The sequence below is a fragment of the Barbatula barbatula genome (assembly GCF_947034865.1).
Source record: "Barbatula barbatula genome assembly, chromosome: 12".
Lineage (NCBI taxonomy): Eukaryota > Metazoa > Chordata > Actinopteri > Cypriniformes > Nemacheilidae > Barbatula > Barbatula barbatula.
Genome location: NC_136775.1, coordinates 10,044,854 through 10,065,350, shown reverse-complemented (window position 1 = coordinate 10,065,350; position 20,497 = coordinate 10,044,854). Strand labels below are relative to the sequence as shown.

At 38.4% G+C, this 20,497-nt stretch overlaps 1 protein-coding gene across 1 annotated transcript in view; it reads left to right on the top strand.

Annotated features, from left to right (window-relative positions):
- The window catches only part of znf804b (zinc finger protein 804B), a gene marked incomplete at both ends in the record, with an annotated part of 74,268 nt that overhangs the window by 45,995 nt on the left and 7,776 nt on the right, over positions 1 to 20,497 (top strand). Inside the window, one exon of the mRNA XM_079469009.1 lies at positions 11,083 to 11,226. Within this exon, the coding sequence (XP_079325135.1) occupies positions 11,083 to 11,226 (144 nt within the window). The remainder of the gene's footprint in view (positions 1 to 11,082; positions 11,227 to 20,497) is intronic.

Below are 20,497 nucleotides of genomic sequence, written 5' to 3'. Positions count from 1 at the left end.
CGTATATACAGACCTTACATAATAAAGAGTTATGTTTTTATTACCTTAGAACAAGCTATTTCTGTCTACATACATGTCTACAACATGGAATTCGCCATGTTGTTTCTACAGCAGCCCAAACTGCTCTACAGAGCGTGTTTCATAAATACATTATCTCCTTCGGCAAAGAAACGGAAAACATGACAACATCTTAGTCCTGTGTTAGCCACCTTAGTGCCTGGATCAAGGGTGAAGGCTGAAGGGTGGAGTGAGCCGTTGGTTGCAATTCGCAATCTATTCAGCTTAATTTCATAAACTGGACCCACATGAATTTTCCCCTTTTTTTAAATAGCAAACGCTTGGATAGACTGATATTTTTTAATAAATATAAACAGATGTTTCAAAATGTATTAAATACAATATTGGAGAATTTATGTTTAAGTTTTATCTGAAAAAGTCAAATCAATAATTGCTTAAATACAGTCTTTGAGCTTACAAAGAAGTTGAGTTCTGGTTTTACCAGATTTTTCTGATTTCTGTGCCTTGTGTGGACCAGCATCAGAGACATTAGCAGGGAAAGTCAAAAGTCTAGTTTAGCGTCGCTTCATATTAATTTTCTCTTTTATTTCTGTTATTTTAAGAAACCTAATTTTCACATGGAGAGTTTTAATTACTAACAGCAGGTAAATTGAGGAGGAGCAAAGCTCTGGGGTTATGGTCACCATTCAAAGGTCCGGTGTGATATGACGGAGCGTGTATGGAAGGTCATGTGGTTAGATGAAATCTGCTACAGCCATCTGGATTCACTTACAAATGCTCTGTAAAGCTCTTGACTCCTGTCCGCACCAGTTGTGTTGAAATCTGGCCAAATGTGTGAGTTTGCTGTTGTGGTAAACTACTGATCTGTATATGTTTGTTTGTCAGTGTGTTTTATGCCTTTAAAACATTCTGATATGATGAGTGGAAGGTCAAACTCAAGTGAGCTTGTTGTACACATACTCACACACACAAACACACTGTGACGCCCCTGTAAGGCCGATTAAGCTGGTGAATAATTGGCTCATTTCCCGCGTCTCGGTTTTCTCCTCAGCAATTGATCGCCCCAAACACAGACACTGCGCACCCTCAGCTATAGTTAGAAACATCAGGGGATGTGTACGTGTGAGATGTTCCTCTGTTTTTGTTGTGTTTATGCTGTATTTGTATGTGTTGCTTGATTCATTTGGAGTTTGATCTCTTTGTATACGTGTGTATGTTTGAGTGGGCGCCTTTGCTGGCCGGGTGCTGGCCTGTGAATCCCATCTGGGTGTTAGTGCAGTAGTCATCAGTCTGCCTGTAGCTGGGGCCAGATGGTCGTGCCGTTGCGAGCCACTCAGTAAGTACATCACAGATCCAGGCATGTGGGCCAGTCGCTCCACTACATCTTACTTGAACACACTCCGTCTCTCTTTGGCTCGCTCTCGTCTCCCATCTCTTTCTTTCTTTCTTTCTGTCTCTCTCCACATGTATCACTGTGATAGTGATTCATTATTACCTTAAAGAAAGCACTTACTTTTCCACAGTAAGAACACATTGTACTTACAGTACACAACACTGTCGCCAGGCTCTAAAAAGAAGAAACTTTACAAAAGTGAATAAACAAAATACCATATGATTCAGAAATTTTACATATAGAAATTAAACTCATTATTCACAAGCAATCTTGCCCTCGCTAAAGTGTAGAGTTTGCAATGAACTATTCCATTAGCATTTTTTTTAAACACAGAAATTACTAAATGGATGTAAATACCAGAGAGAGATACACTGTAAACAATATCCAGGATACACTGTAAAAAATATCCAGTATATAAATGGTAATATTCCGGCAGATGAGGCGCCAGAAAAACGTAAAATAATTAAATAATAAACGTAAAATAGTTTCATGTGTCATTTAAAATGTTTACAGTAATTTATTATAATCTCAAAAATACGTAAAAACATACGCTAAATAAAACAGTACAATTCCATTAAATGTCAGTTTATTTCTGCAGGCCAGACTTGAACTTGCTGCCTATCAACACATCTAAAACGTTGCAATAACTGTACCACATCTCTGACCTCTTTTACTTTGTGCAGTATGTCTTTCTCTCCTCTGCCTCTGCTCATGCTTGAGCTTTTCAATCTTCTTTTTAAAACTTTTGTCATACATGGCAGCGCCCAAATCGTCCTCTCTCATCCACAGTCTCAGCTCTGAGAATGAGATTACATCAGATTCGGTAGAAACGACAAAAAGCTGAGGAGAATAAATCAAGTCGGGCTACAACCGGTCGCTGCGTCTCCAATTTGATCTAATCTTGTTTTTTAGGTAAATACATTCACGTAGATGATAACCTGCAGAGGTGGAACGTAACGAATTACATTTACTCACGTTACTGTGTTGAGTTGTTTTTTGTGTACTTGTACTATTTTAACTAGCTTTTAAACCCCATCGAAGACGATGAAGTAAACCCCTGGCCATATTTAAGCAACCATTTGCAAACTAGCATTTAAAAAAGTCCTTATGTGCAAGAATGGAGAGGTAAAAAATTATCCTACCCTTGTTGTATTGGTAACTAATACGAAGTTTGGACAGTAAAAGTCAAAATGACATTTGTGCCTGATGCTATATTTTAAAGGAATTGTTCACATTCAACATAAATTTTCATGATAATTTATTCACCCCTGTTGTCATCAAAGATGTTTATGTATTTTTTTCTTAGGTTGAAAAGTAATTAAGTTTTTTCATGAAAACATTCCAGGAGTTTTCTCCATATAGTGGACTTCAATGGACTACAAAAGATTGAAGGTCAAAATTACAGTTCCAGTGCAGCTCAAAGGGCTTTAAACGATACCAGACGATGAATAAGGGTCTTATCTAGCGGAACGATCGATCATTTTCTATATGAAATATAAATGTATATGCTTTATAAATGCTCATCTTGCTCTGTTCTCATAAACGTGTTAATGACTTCGCGTAATACCTAATTACGTTGAAATGGTCACGCTAGACATAGGCAAATACTTAGTCAAAGGTAAAATAATGATTATCTGATGATTTTGATGCGGAGGAGAAGATGAGAGGGATTTTATTTGTCCTGCCCTACCAACGTCAAGCGTGACCTTTTCAACGTAATTACGTATCACGGGATGTCGTGAACGCGCTTCGCAGAACGGAACAAGGTGAGCATATGTGTTTATAAAGCATATACTTTGGCCGAAAACAGCAGGATTTAACTCTTGGGATTCATGTTTCTTGTTCACTGCGATCAATGACAAAAATGTTGCCATGGTAACGATCAGGTTAAAACTATAAATCATCACATTTAAAACTGTTGCAAAAACTAAAAGATTATTCACGTTTACGTGAGCTTATGCATAAAGCCAAATGGGCAGCCTTGCAAAGCATACTGCTTTCGACTCGTACACGCGGTATTGACGCATGCACATTGCGACATATTGCAATAACTCTCCGGGCCCACTGGGGTCAGGTTTTCTTCTCCCACCTCGAATCGATGCTCAGAGGACATGGTTGCCAGGGTTAAACTATTTACTGCAAGAAATGGAATGTATGCTAGGTATAGAAATTCTGGCGGTGCGAGAACAGTATGCGCTTACGATTCTGATGACAAAACATCCGTCACGCGCATTATAAGCTGTTCCTCACGTGCGCGTTAAATGGGAACTGTACTTCGGCCTTTACTCTCATTCCATACAAACGTGGATCCCTGAGTAGAACGATTTATACGTGGTTTCACTACTGAAACTTAGCAGTGTGTACAATTGATAATTTATTAAGAAAATAAGGCTTAATTTAGCTTCTGACGAAAATGTATATTGATTTAAGAATTGTTTAGTCAATATTTCTGCTATATGATTCTGTGAAACAAGACAATATGACTATTGTTGGGGTTGCACAAAATAGAAGAGGTCCCCCTCCCCCTTTCAAAAATGTAAGAACATTTTAAACAAGCTACTTTTTACTTTTACTTAAGTACAATTTCATCATAGTAGCAGTACTTTGTAGTATTTGAGTATAATATTTCTGTACTTTTTCCACTTCTGATAACGTGTATGTCAGGGGTCGGCAAGTAAGTTTGGCATCGGGAAAAAAATGTTGCCAATAGAAATTTTTGCCCAGAACATAGTCAAAGGATAATTTAAGAAATTTATTTGTGAAAAATGCAACTACAATAGCAACTACAAATATATTTATTATATAATGATATATAATTACATAATAGTTCTATATTTTTTTTACGTAGCCTTATTTTTACACTCCTCACGTACTAAGCTGCATCTTTTTTTGCCTGCTGGGGGTACGTTATTATGTCGTGTGCAGAGTGATGTTAACATTTAAGCTAGCTAGATGTTGAGAGAAAATGGCACTATCAAAGAGTCTAAACCTTCAAAAAAAAGGGAAGCTGAATTTGCTTTGTTATAGTTGACGTGTTGGTGCTGAGGCCCTGCATTATAAGCAAACGTTTCAATGATTCACTGTACGTTTTTTCACACCACTCATTTTATGAAGTGTGTCTAGTGATTGACAGACTCCTTAGAAACTCTTTAGAACTTTTCAAATGAAAAGCTCTCAATTCATTTCAAAATAAAAAATTGCTGCAAAAGGTTCTTGTACTTTTATTTAGAAGGCAAATTCACTAAAGACGTGATTGTGACAGATCTATTTCAGAACCAGCTGCGGGAAAAATAATCAAAATAATGCTGCTGGCGTGGGCCAGATATTATTGCTGGCGGGCCAGTATTGGCAAGCGGGCCGCCTGTTGCCGACCCCCGGTGTATGGTTTTGGCAACTGCTGTCTAGAAGATTCGGCTGCACAAACACATACGTGCACACGCAGAACAACTCAAACTCACAGAGAGGCAAATTACCAGGGAAATTAGGGGCAATTCTGGGCCCTCACCACTTAACCCAAAGCCAATGAAAGAGAGAGAGAAGAGAGAGCAGAGGGCCGAACCTGCTGTCCATGATGAAACAAGCCAGTGGAATTTAATTTCCCTCCGGTCAAGAGATGCCAATAAACACTATTGAATCCTGTTCCTGCCCTGACATGATAGGAATTTAATTTGAGACCCACAGGGATCCTTCTCTCTCTGTGTGTGTGTCCGCTTCACTGGAACACTGCCCCTCTCTCTGTCCTGGGTGTTTGTACGGGCAGCAAAAGAAGGAAGGAAAATGATTGAAATTCCTAGTCCGCAGTCGAGAACACACACACCCACAAACACCACCACACGCGTTGGAAAGAATCTCACAACGCTGCCCTTCAGACACGCTTACATAGAAACTTCGGTGATGTAGCCTTGATTCAACTCGTTCAAAGTTTCAGAGAATGTTTTGCTCTGTTAAGATCTTGCGGCAAAAGTCAGATCAGAAGTGCTGCCCTGTACTTGTGTTGGGATATCGATTAGGGCGCCGAGGAGCTTAATGCACCAATTTGTTTGGAGCCCTCGGCGAGACGATACATGGCTGAAGGAAAGGGAAAAACCCATTTTAACAACTTTAGTAGTTCTTTTAAAAGTGTGCTCATTTGTTCAATATGTGTAGTGGGATGATTTCTGTTTAGCCTGCAATGAGATCATTCATACATTTTTAGCATGAGGTTGCGTTAAAAATCCCCTTCGGCTCAAAAGTCTTACAGGGCATGTGGCTCTCAGTTTGAATGGGCATGATGCTTCTGAAGCCGATGAAAAGTGGTAGAAGATGCCAACGGGCAGTCGCTATGAGATGGAAGAGAAGGTTTCAGTGGAAGGGATAAAATGAGTTCCTGTGGTTTTTACCAGTGGGAGAGTGGATGTCCATTAAAGCGGGGATCTTAGAAGTTTTCCTTGATCTACACACCAGTCTGTCTTGTTCTGTGTTGAGACTCTCTGTAGGGGTAAAGATACAGATCTCTCTGTCTCTGTCTGAATGCTTCTGTGAATAACCAGTCTGGGCTTGTAAAGAATAATTTAAATGATTAGTCATTACATGCATCTTTTGCTTTACTCAAGGATCCTTTTCACCAAGTTTTTTTGAGAAACGTAACTAATGTAGCCTTTTTTTGTCAAAGAATATTAGCGTTCTCTCATTTACAAAAGCTCTTTGACTATCTTCCCTTTTTGAATACCAACACAAAAGTCTTGAGGAAATGTTTCACAAATTCACCAATTGTTTACTTATAACAGAACTAACCCAAACAATTTTATAAATGTAAAGTACTTGTCTTGTAGTAGTTTTTCCTCTAGAACATTCTATTAGACAACACGAATGAGCGCAGTTTGAGTGCAGTAATTTTTACAGCACAGAAAGACTGAAATGTACATTTTTCACCTGTGAATTTGTCAGAAAACTTGTCATTTTAAGGACACTAGCTTTAAAATAGTGCAGTATATAGCACAACAGTCATGTCATTTATGAACAAGTTTTTATGTCACCAGGCTACATAATAATTCTTCACAAGATTTTCCATTTGTGGTTCATTGGAAATAATTAATAGCTTGAGGGTTTGGAAAGACATTAGGGTGAGTTCATGGTTTTTTGTGAACTATGAATTTAAAGATGCTCTGTTGTATGTATGTACTCTTAGTAGTACAGGTGTTTGGCTTGTGTTTGATGGGGAGAAAGTGTAAGGGAGTTTGTTTTTAATGTTTAAACTGCATCACCTGGCACTCTGTTCATCATAAACATGTGTTTTATATGGTGTATGTGAGTGCTGTTAAGATCAGTGAGCACAGAATCTCCCTCCCTCTCTCAAAATTTGTCCATTTCTTTCTCAAGATTCAAACAGAGTCTTTACATTGCCAGAAATATGTTTGCAAGTTTATTCATGTTTCATTATGCAAAGTCGGCTCTCATCACTTTATTATGGGCCCTTAGTGATCAATGTAGTCACACGTTTAGATCACACAGACACCATCTCAGTGACTAATATGTCATATTTGCTTTTATAGAGGATTCAGTACATGCAGAGGCTGCATTAATTTTTACGAATGAACAATTTAGGACCCAGACGGAATTTTGGCATTTCCGGGTGCATTTTTATCAAAATATATCTCATCCATCCTTACAACAATAACATCACCCATCGTACGTGTATTACATCAGAGCATAGTTTTCTATGGACGATGAGAAATAACTTAATAAAGTATAATTAAAGTGCACGTACAAAGAAATTAATTAATGCAGACAAACATGCAGAAATGAAGCAATAAAGGTAATAAACAATAAATTAAATTAAGGAGCTAAACAATGGGGTGTGAGAAAGAGAAACAAGGTAGGGCTAGGGAAGCACATGGCCAACATAAACAAAGACAAAACCAAGTGGTCATGCACAAGATAAACATCTTGGCCATACACTTAAATGGGCTACATTCAAATTAAAATATGACATTATAAAATAAGATATAATCATTTTATGATTATTTTTAATATTTAATCTTAATGAATAATATTAATTTATGATTTATATAATTCATATTTTATAGTTTTTAAACAGGGATTTCAAAGTTTTTTAGTCAGCTAGCTAGTCACCTGCTGTTATTATATGAGGTTTAATCCTATGTGATTGTTTTCAATAGCATTGCTAAAATGAAATATTTTTCACTCTGATCAGAAACAATTTACAATATTCTAATTTATAGAAACAATGAACTTCAGCGAGGCATAGAATACACAAGCTGTCAGCTGAAATTGGATTTGGCTTTTTATCGTGGTATTCAATTACATTTCCGTTAAATTAGTGTGTTTGTTTTGTGTATGTCTGTTTAATAGCCTGACCTCTCATTTAATCAGCATACTGATCATGTCTTTCATTAAAACTCATTGAAAGTCAATTTGTAAATGTTTGTCAATTGAAAGAGGAGACGATTAACCTCAAAACAAAAACATTATTCATATTTTCCAGTCTGCGGTTTAAATTCAAGTGTAAGTTACGAGAAAGAAAGAAACCTAAAGCCTTAAATTGTAGCAACAAATTGTTTAAATTTAAAAGGGAGAGTGTTTGCGGCATTAAGGAGATAATCTACAAATGCTTTGTCAATTTACGTGCATGTATGAGCGTTTGGTTGAACGGTGATGCTATATATATATATATATATATATATATTAAATAATGTATTTCCTTTTGCATCTACTGAGTTCAGATACCAGCTGTTTGACTGTTACCTGTTTGTGTGCGTGTCATTGGAGTTGATGTGGTTGTCAAACTCCTGATGTTGCTCGATGCTTGGTCTGGTAATGAAATGAATGTTGGGTGGAGATACCCAACCTCCTTCAGTTCAGATGCTTTCGATGTGACCAGCAGTGCCAAGAACGCAATATACAGGCTTCGATACGCCCGAGCTGCGTTAACACGCTGATGTCACGTGGCCTGTTTCGGCCAATAATTCGGCCATTGACTGCCTAATGAAAACTCAAGGCAGCTTAACGCTTTAATTGTTTGATAAGATTTCATCATTGCTGTTGAATGTAAACAACGTTAGTGAACTTTGTGAATAATAGAGATGGGTAATAAACTATGGCTCATTTCTGTCTGTGTTCGTCCATGTAGATTAATGGGTTGAATAGGGTGGTAGTAATGGTGAGGTTGTGATTTTCTTCCGTGGCTGAATACATTAAATTCAATTTTATTTATATAGCGCTTTTCATTGTTGCAAAGCAGCTTTATATACATCATAATCAAAATGTAATAAAAATAATACTAGGGGAAAAATTAAAGAGAATATACTGTTAAGATACATAGTATTATACGTTTTTCTCTATCCAATGTACACTGATGTCAGTGAATTGTCAGAAACTATAAATAATTCAATCGAAGTATATTTAATTTAGCTATATTATTTTTTTAAATATTGTAAAGTATATATTTATATTGAATATTTAAATATATATATTTATATATATGAACTTTTTTCTGCTCACTCTGCCATTGGTGCATGATGGCAAGTGTTCATTAGATCTGCTAACGTTCTGGTCTTTTGCAACCTCACATCTGAGCTTTTCTGGCATGGTTGTTAAGTCCAGGACACGTGTATCTAATTTTGATTCAAAACGCATCCAAAAGCAATTAAGAGTTAACATCTGTTGTTTTGAGTCTCAGGGACGGGGCACGTGTAAAAATGACAGATGTACAAAGTGGCTCTTCTGAGCACTATGTCTCTCTTTCGTTTAGTCCACCAAACATCTATGGGACTGTATTTAGTGTAACGTTAGGTTGGGGGCAAGTGATACATTTTGGGAGTCTGTTTTAAAAAGATCTGGGGTCCATATAATTTGAGTCGTGATTGTGTGTGTACTATTTTGAATGTCTATGGGAATGCCCTCCTCAATGTGATTATGTAATTTATACAGGTTACTAGAAGTTGCAGTCACATTTTTGTGTGCATGAGTGTGTGTGTGTGTGTTTTATTTATGAATTTATTACAGAACCTTCTTATGCTCGTATCCCCAACCTGAGAGAGTCGGCTAAGATATTTTATATAATTTGTATTTTTCATTTGATTTATTAATAATGAATAGTTCTCTGAAGGGTTTAAAAGACCTGACAGCATATCACTGACAAAATCCATCCATTGTTTTATTAACCTCAAATTATCGGTCAGTCACCAGGTGTAGCCACTTAGGGGTTGGCAGTCGATCATTATGCAAAATGTTCTTTTAGTTTGACATCTCGTGTATGACATTGTCTGAGCTGCTTACAGATGAACCATGCCAATGTAAAACAGAACTGCCTCAGATTCCCTGATGGGCCTATTAGGATCAACACAGCACTTTACTGTTCCTACAAAGGAAATTGAACTTATGTATTGGAGTTATCTGCTGTCTTAACACCATGTAAGCTGTGCGTGTGTGTTCTGTATCAACAAAAATGATAAGGGCAAAAATGGCTTCATGCACAAAACATGACAATGCTAAATTGAACTTGAACATGTATCTTTTTGACTAGTATAGTTTTAGATTAGTGAGGACTAAGAGAGAAAAGTGTGGGCATTTTGGAGCGCTTTTCCACCATCGCGCCAAATTTTTCTAAGCACAGCATGAAACGGTTACAGTTATGTTTCCACGTGAGCCTGGCTCGACACGGCACCATTACAAACAGTTCTCGTCTCTGAATGATGAATCGTGATAATGAATGCCCGCAGATGTGTTATAGCTCAGTCTCTTGTGTTACCAAGGGCGTGTGACGTGTTTGTGTTTACATTCTACAAAAAGCCTTTATCAGCCCTGCAATGGAGAATGAAACCATTTACGTACTGGCTGGCATGGATCGGCATGGAGTTTGAACAATCAAGCAATGAAAACAATTCGGCGAGATGGTGAAAAAGGGCTCTTGGTCTTTTAGGTTTAAGGTAAGGGTCAGGCTGTGCGTAGGTCCTCTGGTTACATGATTGTGTGTTTACTGTAGCACTCAGCACAGTGTGTTTATATGGTTGATGTAAGCAGACTTTTGATACTGAATTAATAGCAGAAGCCTTTGATGTTACTGGCTAGCTGAATTTTATGTGTAGTTTGCAACAAAGCAAAAATTGACCTTCCTAGAGGGAGCGACTCGGTTTTTATGCGCACGTGTATACTTATGGTGAATGTTGTATGTGGTGATCCATCAATCTCATTTCTGAGCAACTTTAATAGTTACCGAGACTATTGACTGTGTGTTGTGTCTGTGTTTTGTACCTTCTGGATCACAAGAATATTTTGAATAAAAAAGTAATTGAAAAAGAACACACAATTATGTGTTATGTTGTTATGATTATAGGGTCAAAAGGGCATATATTGGGTGAATATGACATCTAGACTAAAATTATCATAATTTTAATAATTGTTTATTTTTGTTAAAATTTGAGTTTAAACATTTAGATTTTTCAATGTATTCTTAATATAAATTATTGAGCATTTTATGTGCAGCCACTCATTTCTTACTGTTTTTATTTTTAAACAATTTAATCGTCAATATTATTAGAATTCTTAGGAAAAGACAGTATGAAAGTCAAACCTTGGAACGTTTGAGTGGGCATATTTCAGTTCATTGTACAATCATTGCATCTGCGTGCCTAACTAATTCTCTTTTTCTCACTCTACCTCTCTCTTCCTAGGACTTCATTGAAAAGGAGAAAGCCATTACAAAAGCCTTGGGGGATTCAAAGGCGAATTTCTATTGTGAACTTTGTGACAAGCAGTACCATAAACATCAGGAGTTTGACAACCACATCAACTCCTATGACCACGCACACAAACAGGTAACAGTCAAACAGCTTGTATCTGAACTCAGTAGATGCAAAAGGAAAAACATTAATTAATACATATATAACATCACCGTTCCACCAAACCCTCAAATCTGATTGGTTGATGGAAAGGTTGTTCCAGGAGTAACACGGATAATGTTATGCGTATACATGGTCATACATGGGTTGGTCAAACACTCACTGCTTGATCATCAGATAAGAAGTTGTTTACTTTTGTGTATCCCTGATGATCTCAGAGGGGGAAGAGATTGGGGAAGACTGTTTAGAATAATGAAGCGAAAGCAAAAATGTGCTAATGGAATTGATTGGGAGAATGTTGGGTGGAGCAGTAACAGTGTGGAGGAGGAGTGTAGCAGCTGGTGATGTGCTTGCTGGTGCCATGCCAGGATGTCATACTGAAGCATGGTGCCCATCTGTGTGGCATCTGAAATTGAACATGTTGCCTGTTGTTTTCAGGAGCAGACCACACTCTTTTTCAGGAATATCCTACTTCTGGAAGCTCAGTTCCAACACTATTTCTAACCCTTAAAATTAAGCATGGTTTTATCATAGTAACTATAGTAAAAATGTATATAACCATTTGTACTAATATAGTTTCCTGTTATGGTGAGCCCAAAGTATTTGGTTACTTTTGTTTCAGTTTTTTTGTTACATTTTTGAAAGAGAAATCCACAATCCGAGTTGAATAGCTCTGATGTATGTGCAACATTTACTGCGCACCACCCCTGATTCCGGCTGAAAAACCGGACCATGACTGATGAACAAAGGCACACAGACCAATTAAACTATAACTCTCTTTTGTCCTCACAACCTCCAATTTCTCATTCATCACAGGCAGCATCATTAGACTTCTGTCTAAAAATGTAACCTGCAAAACTTTTACACTAATGCAACATTTTACGCATTTACATGCAGCAGTAGCAGTTACATGAAAGCCAAGAGTGATGCTGTGAGTGAGATATGCAAAAAGAGTGGCAGAAGTGTCTGCGACTTTCTTTAAACGGACGCTTGGTGACGGTTAAACCAGAGAGTGAGAAAAAAGTAATTACACATGTTGTTGCAATGAATTTCATCTCCGCACAAAACACAGTGTAGCTCTGTGCTTGACTGCACAAATGTTCAATGTGCAGATGTGTCTGTTTCTGTTAGTCAGAGTCAATGAGTCTGAGATGACTGCCGCCAGCTCAGCACGAAGATCCGTCATGTCTATAATCAATCACCAGATTTTCCGTAGTGTTTCACGTCAGCACTTTGTCACAGAGATATTAGCGTGTCATTCTTGTTTCTAGATTAATGAATTGTGAGCAAATGCCTTTTGTAATGTATAAGGTTGGGATTTATTATCTCTGAGTGTAATGTAATAATTACTGGTATCGACAGAGACCTCCTCAAATACCCTTTTGTTGACTTCAGTCTCAAGTTGTACTTGATTTTATTGAACTAGTATTAAATCATTAAACATTATGATTATAGTAGTTTACGCCTAGCCAAACCATATCTGTTTTTGTTGTAGGTGAGGGACAGCAAATTTCTCTTTGACTGAAAAGAAATTAGGTGGTAATTTCTGTTTCATTAACCAGATAGTAAAAATTTTGATTCTGCCATCTTTACTCACCCCCTTGTCATTTCAAACCTGTATGACTTTCTTCTGCAATGCACAAAAGAAGATATTTTGAAGAATGTTTGTTACCGAACAACAACCCTTTGACTTGCTCTGGATTTGTGTCCATACAGTAGTTGTAAATAGGTACCGCAGTTGTTCGGTCACCAACATTCTTCAAAATATGGTTCTTCGTGTTGTATTCAAGAAAAAAGTCATACAGGTTTGCAATGACAAGAGGGTGAGTAAATGATGACAGTATATTCTAAACTATCCCTTTAATGTAGATTAAAAATATTTGTTTTTTAGATAGGTAAATAAAGAAATTGGTAAAAAAGTACTCTAGTTGTGAGAGAGACAGATTTAAATTCAACCTGGATCTCAATGCCATTCCCCCTCTCTCTTTCCTCCTCATATCATTTCTACTTTTTTATTTTATAAAAAATGTCAAAAAGAATTTAGATATCACAATAAATATGTGCAGTATATATTATTTTTGTGAATTTTTGAAGAACCCACTCTAGCAGGTCAGATGCTTCTTTACCTCCAGCGAAGATTTTCTTTCAGTTAAGGGCACTGAAGAAGCAATAAAAGGAGCTGTTGAACTTTTCCTGCAGGCGGTAAGAGTGTTTCATTAGAGAGGGTTTGTATAATCTACTGGGTAGAATGTGCACGCCTTAAGGTTGACGCGTGCTGCTTGCTGGGGTGTCACCCAAAGCCAGCGGGTTCGCATATCTCTCTAAAACACAGTCTCCCTTCTCCTGTGGACACAAAATCCCAAGATACTTACTGTATGTGTGTCCATTAATGGGCACCACAACTGGATAAGACGTTTGATTTAATTAATCTTCAAGAGCAACCTTTCTGAGAGAGCTAAGCAAATCAGCTGCTGTAAAAAGACTGGAAGTGGGTTAGGTTTACAGTAGGTCCACATAGAGCCTGTGCATATACTGTAGGTAGATCTGTGGATAACAGCAGAATTGGAACTTTTGGAAATCGCCTGTCCCGTGTGTGCAGATCCGTCCTATACACAGACTATGCAGGTTGCCTAGGGCCTCTAAACCCCTTGAGTACCGAATCAAAAACACTATTGTAAACCATTTAGACGCTATTTTTATAACTTGCGGATCCAACTTTAGAGGCATCATTTGGAAATGTCCTTTTAGTACTAAATTTATTTAATGACTGTGACATTCTCTGACATCAGTGATGACATGAAGGTAATGTGCGTGATGTGCTGATGTCCCTTTACGGCCATGGTTTTAAACGGCGCCATCCGTCTGGAGCGGAAAATAATTTAAACGCCAAAATTGCAAAGCAAAAGAACTAGAGGTGCGTGTTTTTCTAGTATTTTAAACTCTTATTTAGGTTTTGCCAAATTAAGTAGGAGCGTATTTACACATTAAGTACTAAAGCTACTTGAAGTTGGACGTTTGATATTCATGAATTTAGGGAGCGTCTTTTTTGCTGGGCAACTGCTGTTAAGGTACTCGACCGAATCCCCCAAGGAAATGCAATGTGTCAAATTTTCAAAGTTCAAAGGCAAACAATGCTTTTTGGTGAAATGGCTGTATCTTTCAGCAGAGGCAAACAGGCCACACTAACCACTTAAATGCTGAGCTTTTAACACGTTTTTCCATGGTACCATTAAACGTTGTGTAGAAAATGCTAAATAATGCCCAAGGAGTCTGTCTGCTCCCACTCAGAACTGACAGCCATCATAAATAGCCAAAAGACATGGAAAAAGACCGACCAGCTTTCAGCGGCAAAAAAAAGTAAAGCTAAAGCTATGAAGTGTGTATATGAAAGAGCTATGAGTGAAAAAGCCATGGCAAAATATAAACCGGAAACTGTCAAAATTGAACGCTTCCACCAGAGACTCAGAGCAGAATCTGGAGGGAATCCCCCGCCAGACTTCGTGTTCCTGAGGTGGATTTCGGGCGATAGAGCCCTAGAGATATGAGCTTGGAGATAATCCATTTTTAATAACCTGCCTTTATGGAGGTGGGAGTGCAGAGGAAGAATTCAGTCAGATCTAAAGGAGCCCAACCTTAGTCATGTCTGTGTTTCTATAAAAAGCGCACCAGGCTGCTTAATGTTTAAAAAATAGCCGAGAGACATGTGAGAGTGTGTGAGCGTAAGGTCTATCCTCCGGGTATTTAGCGGTGCGTGTGTCGGGCGGGAGTTTCACGAAAAAGAGAATGTATTTTTAGCGCTGCACAAATAGATCTTTTGTCCTTCTATGAACAATTCCAGTTTGGGTTAGCAAAGTGTTTCTAGAAAACCCCAAGATGAAAATTTAAAAGTAGTGGCTGCTTTAGTGAACAGAAGCTGTGAGTAAGCAGATAGCCTGAAATGGATGAATAGATAACAGTTATACATGAACGAGGGTATAAAGTCTAATTGCACAAAACTTCATTTGCAGCAGATGGAGGATTTGTAAGATTCCTTATGAACTTTTAAAAGCCTTGGGCTATTGAGAACTGCTCTGTTATGCAAACAGTCGCTTAGATGTTCCAGTCATTATTCGAAGCCGCATTGAGAGCCTCTGAAAAGACAATAATAGAATCTTTGCTATGGGCCCCCTGCATCTTCCAGCAAGTCAATATGCACTTTTTGTAAGTAAAATGCATTGCGTTTATACAACCATTGTGTTGTAATGTTCTTTTCTACTAAGTACTCGCCAGCAAGTTAAGTCTAGCGTAATATTGACATTAGATCGTCTCCCTTTTTTCCACACACACACACCGTTTCTCTAACAAATGGCCAGCATCTTTTAGCCTGTGTGTGCACGGAGAGCCGATACTGAAGCTGTAGCTTCTATGTGGATGAAAGCATCCCTGAAAGCTCCTTATTGCACCTTCCTGCAATCCCTATTTTCAAATCTCCTCTCCACCCTCACGTGCACGCACATCCCCTCAGCTTCAAAGCTTTTGCTCTCCTGGTCCTCTCAGGCACCTTACGCCCTTACTCATTACAGCGTTCAAACATAAACACAACATACATAAATGTCGCATGTCACCTAACCCGACAGCCTGTCATCTTGAGGCCGCTGAGGAGGGTCTTTAGAGACAGCTTTGCCCCCACGGCTCACGGCATAAACACGTGAGCTCTCTGCACTGTGCGTGTCACACAGCGGTGAATGATGGAAACGTGTTTGGATTATCTGTCTCTGAACGTGCAGATTGAGGAGAGGATAATCCACACGTTGACATTTTCCTCCTGGGTAGAATTAGAGTGATGGTTTATGATCAACGTTTAAGTAGAGACACCGGTCTCCAGTTCTTTTTGACTCAAGGATTACACAGTTCCCCCGCTTTACGCTGTCAGAAAGGAGATTGCGGAAGGTGCATTTTATGAAACGACGCTCTGTAATCTTTAGTTTGAATTCCAAATTGCTAGCTTCCCGTCCGTGTGGTTTTATCATATTTCAAAGAATTTTATTAAACGTCATTCTGAGCAAAATGCCCTCGCTCTGCATAAAACTTTCCATAGAGATGGCACAGAGAGAGAGAGTTTTTCATTTTCTTTTCAAGTAAATGCCCGAGGCTTATCACTGCCTCTCCGCACCAGCTGCAGTTGGCCACAGAATCAGCAGTGATGAGATTAGGATGAGTGCGATTGGCGGAGACTCCCAGTGTGTGTCTGCGCTGAAGGTGGCGTTATACAGGTGACAGGTTTTTCATCCGGCCGGAATGGATTAAGAGATCTAAGAGGGTGCTGAATTGATGCCACTGAACAGAGCAGAGTTAAAGCAGAGCTATTAATGACATGGATGTCTGCCTTCGCAGCAACTGCAAGACTAGAGACAGGATCACCGATAGATATTTGTCATGCAATATTAAGACAGTTTTAAGGACCGTTACTTGTGACTTACAATACAAAACATATTATTTTTTGGTTATATTAAATTTTATTGCTATTAACAATAAGACTTGAACTTTTCTCTTCCAAAAAATATATTTCCTGTTCACTGTTGTGCACCACATATCTTCCAGCTTTGATATCTCTAGGCAGAGAAGGTTTGAGTGTTGGCAAACTGACCCGTTCAATGACAAAGACAAAGTAAAGAACTTGTTTTGTGGGCTGCCGGAAGACGGGCACTGACTGTACTATGGGGTGAGTGGGAGAACGAGGAACCGGCGTGCCGCTCTCTCTGTAGACTGCCAGGATGAGTAGGTTCTTATTGTCTTCTGCCCTTGTCAAACGCCTGGAGCTCTCCAGGGTCTCGGCAGCCCAGCTGAGGCTCTATTCATCTCCACCTGCCACATCCCGATAAAGGTACAAGAGAGCACAGTGTTAAAAAAAGAAACAGAGTTAGAAAGGGAGAGAGCGAGATATGACTCATTTTGAAAGCATCAGAGGACTGGCTATACCTGAGGGGAGAAACAGACAGATGGAACGATGTTGGACAACTCGCACACACACAGGTAGACGTGCTCAGTCACAGGTGTGCAGTCTATTCTGTTTCAATGCTTCATTATGCAGAAGATATTCTTAGTGTTTTTTTTCTGTGTTTGTGTGTGTGAGAGAGAGAGAGAGAGAGAGAGGAGGAGAGAGAGATGGAGAGAGAGAGAGTTGAGCTGTTCATTAGGCAATACGATAGAGGCATATTTCGCAAAACTGAATAGAATCACTTTTTGTCGTATTTACAAGTAACATGGCGTATAAAAAGTCACATGACCATTCACGGTGTGTTTTAGCAGAACATTTGGAAAGATCGGATGTAAGGAAATCACATTAAGTCATATCTTTTATGATGGCCCAAATGCAGGAAAACGAGTGAGTGCAGTATGGAGATTTATTGGGAACAGTGAGGTTATATGAAAATAGATAAGGATAGTAATATAGTAATTTCTCTTCACTCTTTCATCACAGTAGGTGGAAATATGCTCTAAAGTTTGTTTGCGAGAAGAAGCAAAATACACTTTCATCACATAACATCATCTAATGGAAACGCAGTCATTCTGGAATATTGTTTGAATTGACATTTAGAAAACATCGCTTAAATTTTGCACATATCTGTAATGGAAACCTGGCTAGAGAGAGAGAGAGAGAGAGAGAGAGAGAGAGAGAGAGAGAGAGAGAGACAATTCCACCTGTTTGTTGTGTCAGGTTCTAGATTAGGAAGCAGGCTGAGCCTGTGCTCAGTGGTTCATGAGGTCCAGAGAGACCTGTCACAATACAACAAATTAAACCAGGGAACTAGAGCATACAGAACGATCACACACACACACACACACACTTTAGTCATATGAATACACAGGTGGTTTTAGTTCAATCAGATTACAGAGCAACTAAACCTACAGGCTTGTAGACAGAATAAATGCAACATGTTTTGTAACATCCCTTTAACTGCATCTCGTAATCCTGCGTGCACAAATAATATAAAAACATAATTATATCTGGTGAAATGTTGGAAAGGAATATGTTAAATATAGATTTTGTTGCATTTTTTCAATTGCATTGCATTGTGGTCATTAAATATTTGCCCGGTTATGTCTAAAGCTCACTACAGGTAATTTACTTATATATTATTTCAGCTCACTTTATCGTGGTTTTAGAAGCCTGGCTGCAATCACCGTCTATGCTAAAAAACAATACACCCTAAAAACAGTTGTGTATTGTGTTCAGTTAAATACATTAATGTGTCGTCTTTAACTGAACACATTTCTTGGGACAACACATTTTATGTTACTTTTAACACAACTCCCGTGTGTTTTGGGCCTTGTTTCAGTAGGATGTTCTTATAGTTCACATCACCAGATAACATCCACCAACACATTACGCATAGAAACCTTCAGAGACCATTATAGTTCCCATTACAACAAATTGCCACAATAACCATTAAACATACAGTTCACCCAAAATTTTTGTTTTCAATTTCTTTGTCCTGAGGAACACATAGAAGGATATTTGGAAGAATGCTTGTAACCAAACAGTTCTTTGTCACCATTGTCAACCATAGTTATACATTTCTTTAAGAAGATACTTTGAAGAATGTAGGAAAGCAAACAGTTCTGGGGCACTTTTGACTAGCATTGTCAAAATGGTGGCCAAGAACTCTTTGGTTAAATAGAATGTTTGCATCAGCTTAATATTTTCAAAACAATAATAATCCTGTTTTACATTCTGAAAAAAATCAAAATCAAAAACCTTTTCATTCTGGAACATCTGAAGTATGCAAAATATGAGTTTAACTATTCCTTCCGAAGCAAGATCTCCAATTGAGTTACATAATTGAACAAGGCGGCTGTGATTGGCATTGATGCCTGTAAAGAAGACAGCTGTCTCCATGACCTGATCTATACTGAACGGACGAACCACTTTAACGCTTCAAATTTGTGTGAAAGTAGCAGACAGAAAGCCAGCACTTACTGGAGCTGTTTCTGGTGAAATGTTTCAAGGTGACACTTTTACGTCTGGGCTCTGCAAGGTGGACTGAGATGTTTTGACCAATTAGGGAGCAGTCTGCTCATGTCTCAGTGCTAAAATGTCAAATCTGCTAATATCTAAGTTCACAGTTGGTGTCAGTTGTCAAACCAGATTTCTCAGTGAAATTGCGCCTGTGTTTGTTTGCGTGTGAGTCATTGGTGAGGGATGTGCTTGTTAAATGTGTTACTGTGATAGAAGGCTGCTTAATGCTCAGGTCATATGTTGTTTGTGTAGGACATTACTCATTCTTCTGGCAAGTAAAGCGTGGGACAGTGCGGTCATGACTCAATTCTGTTTTCAAAACACATTTTTCATAAGACCCCATGTTTGCGCAAGGTTGTGATGTTATGTACAAATTGACGTGAACTCTATACAAGACAATATATTAAGGCAGTATCTCTGCCAGGACTCTGTCTGAATATATGTTCCTTAATATGAAAGTGCGTAGGAGAGACTGGTGTGGTGGCGAGCAGGTTAGATGTTAATGTATGCAGTAGACTACACTACTTTGGAAACGTCACCCAAAGAAATAAAGTTGAAGATTTGTCTAACAAAAACTTTGTCTAACATCTCATTGACATTTTAGTTGTATTCACATTTAAAATATGAATGAAAACAGTACCATGTGTGGTATCAAGGCAATCAGATTATTATTATTATTAGCAGATAATTCACAGTAATGATTGGACTATAAATGATGTCACTTACTGAAATGACTTTATTAGCACATACTTCTAAATTTCTGCACCATTAATCAGGTGCTACTGTAATTGCACAGCATGTGTTGAAGAAGCTTGACATCCAGTGACTAGACTGCCAGGGGCTTAATCGTAACACTTTCTGAAAAATATGAAAATCAGCCGCAATGGAAAAACATGAAATTGCAGTCAAGCAGTAAATATTTCAGCACCACAGATGCCAGTCTTAACAATAACCTGGTGGCATATCAGCGAGAGGAGATACAACGGAGAAAGAAAGAAAATAGGCGAAACAATTAGCAACAGTCAGTAATAAACAGCAGTGTACTCGCATGCCAGCATCAACATAAATGATCTTGGACGAGTGGTAAGGCCTCCCCCACACACAAACACAATAGAAAAGACACAGGATCACAGTATTAAAGAAAACAAGCATTATTTCTGAAACACAGAGATACGTTCAGAAACGTATATGCGCCACGGCAAACCCCAGCGGATTAAAAATAATGATCTTGGCTACGCGACTCAAACA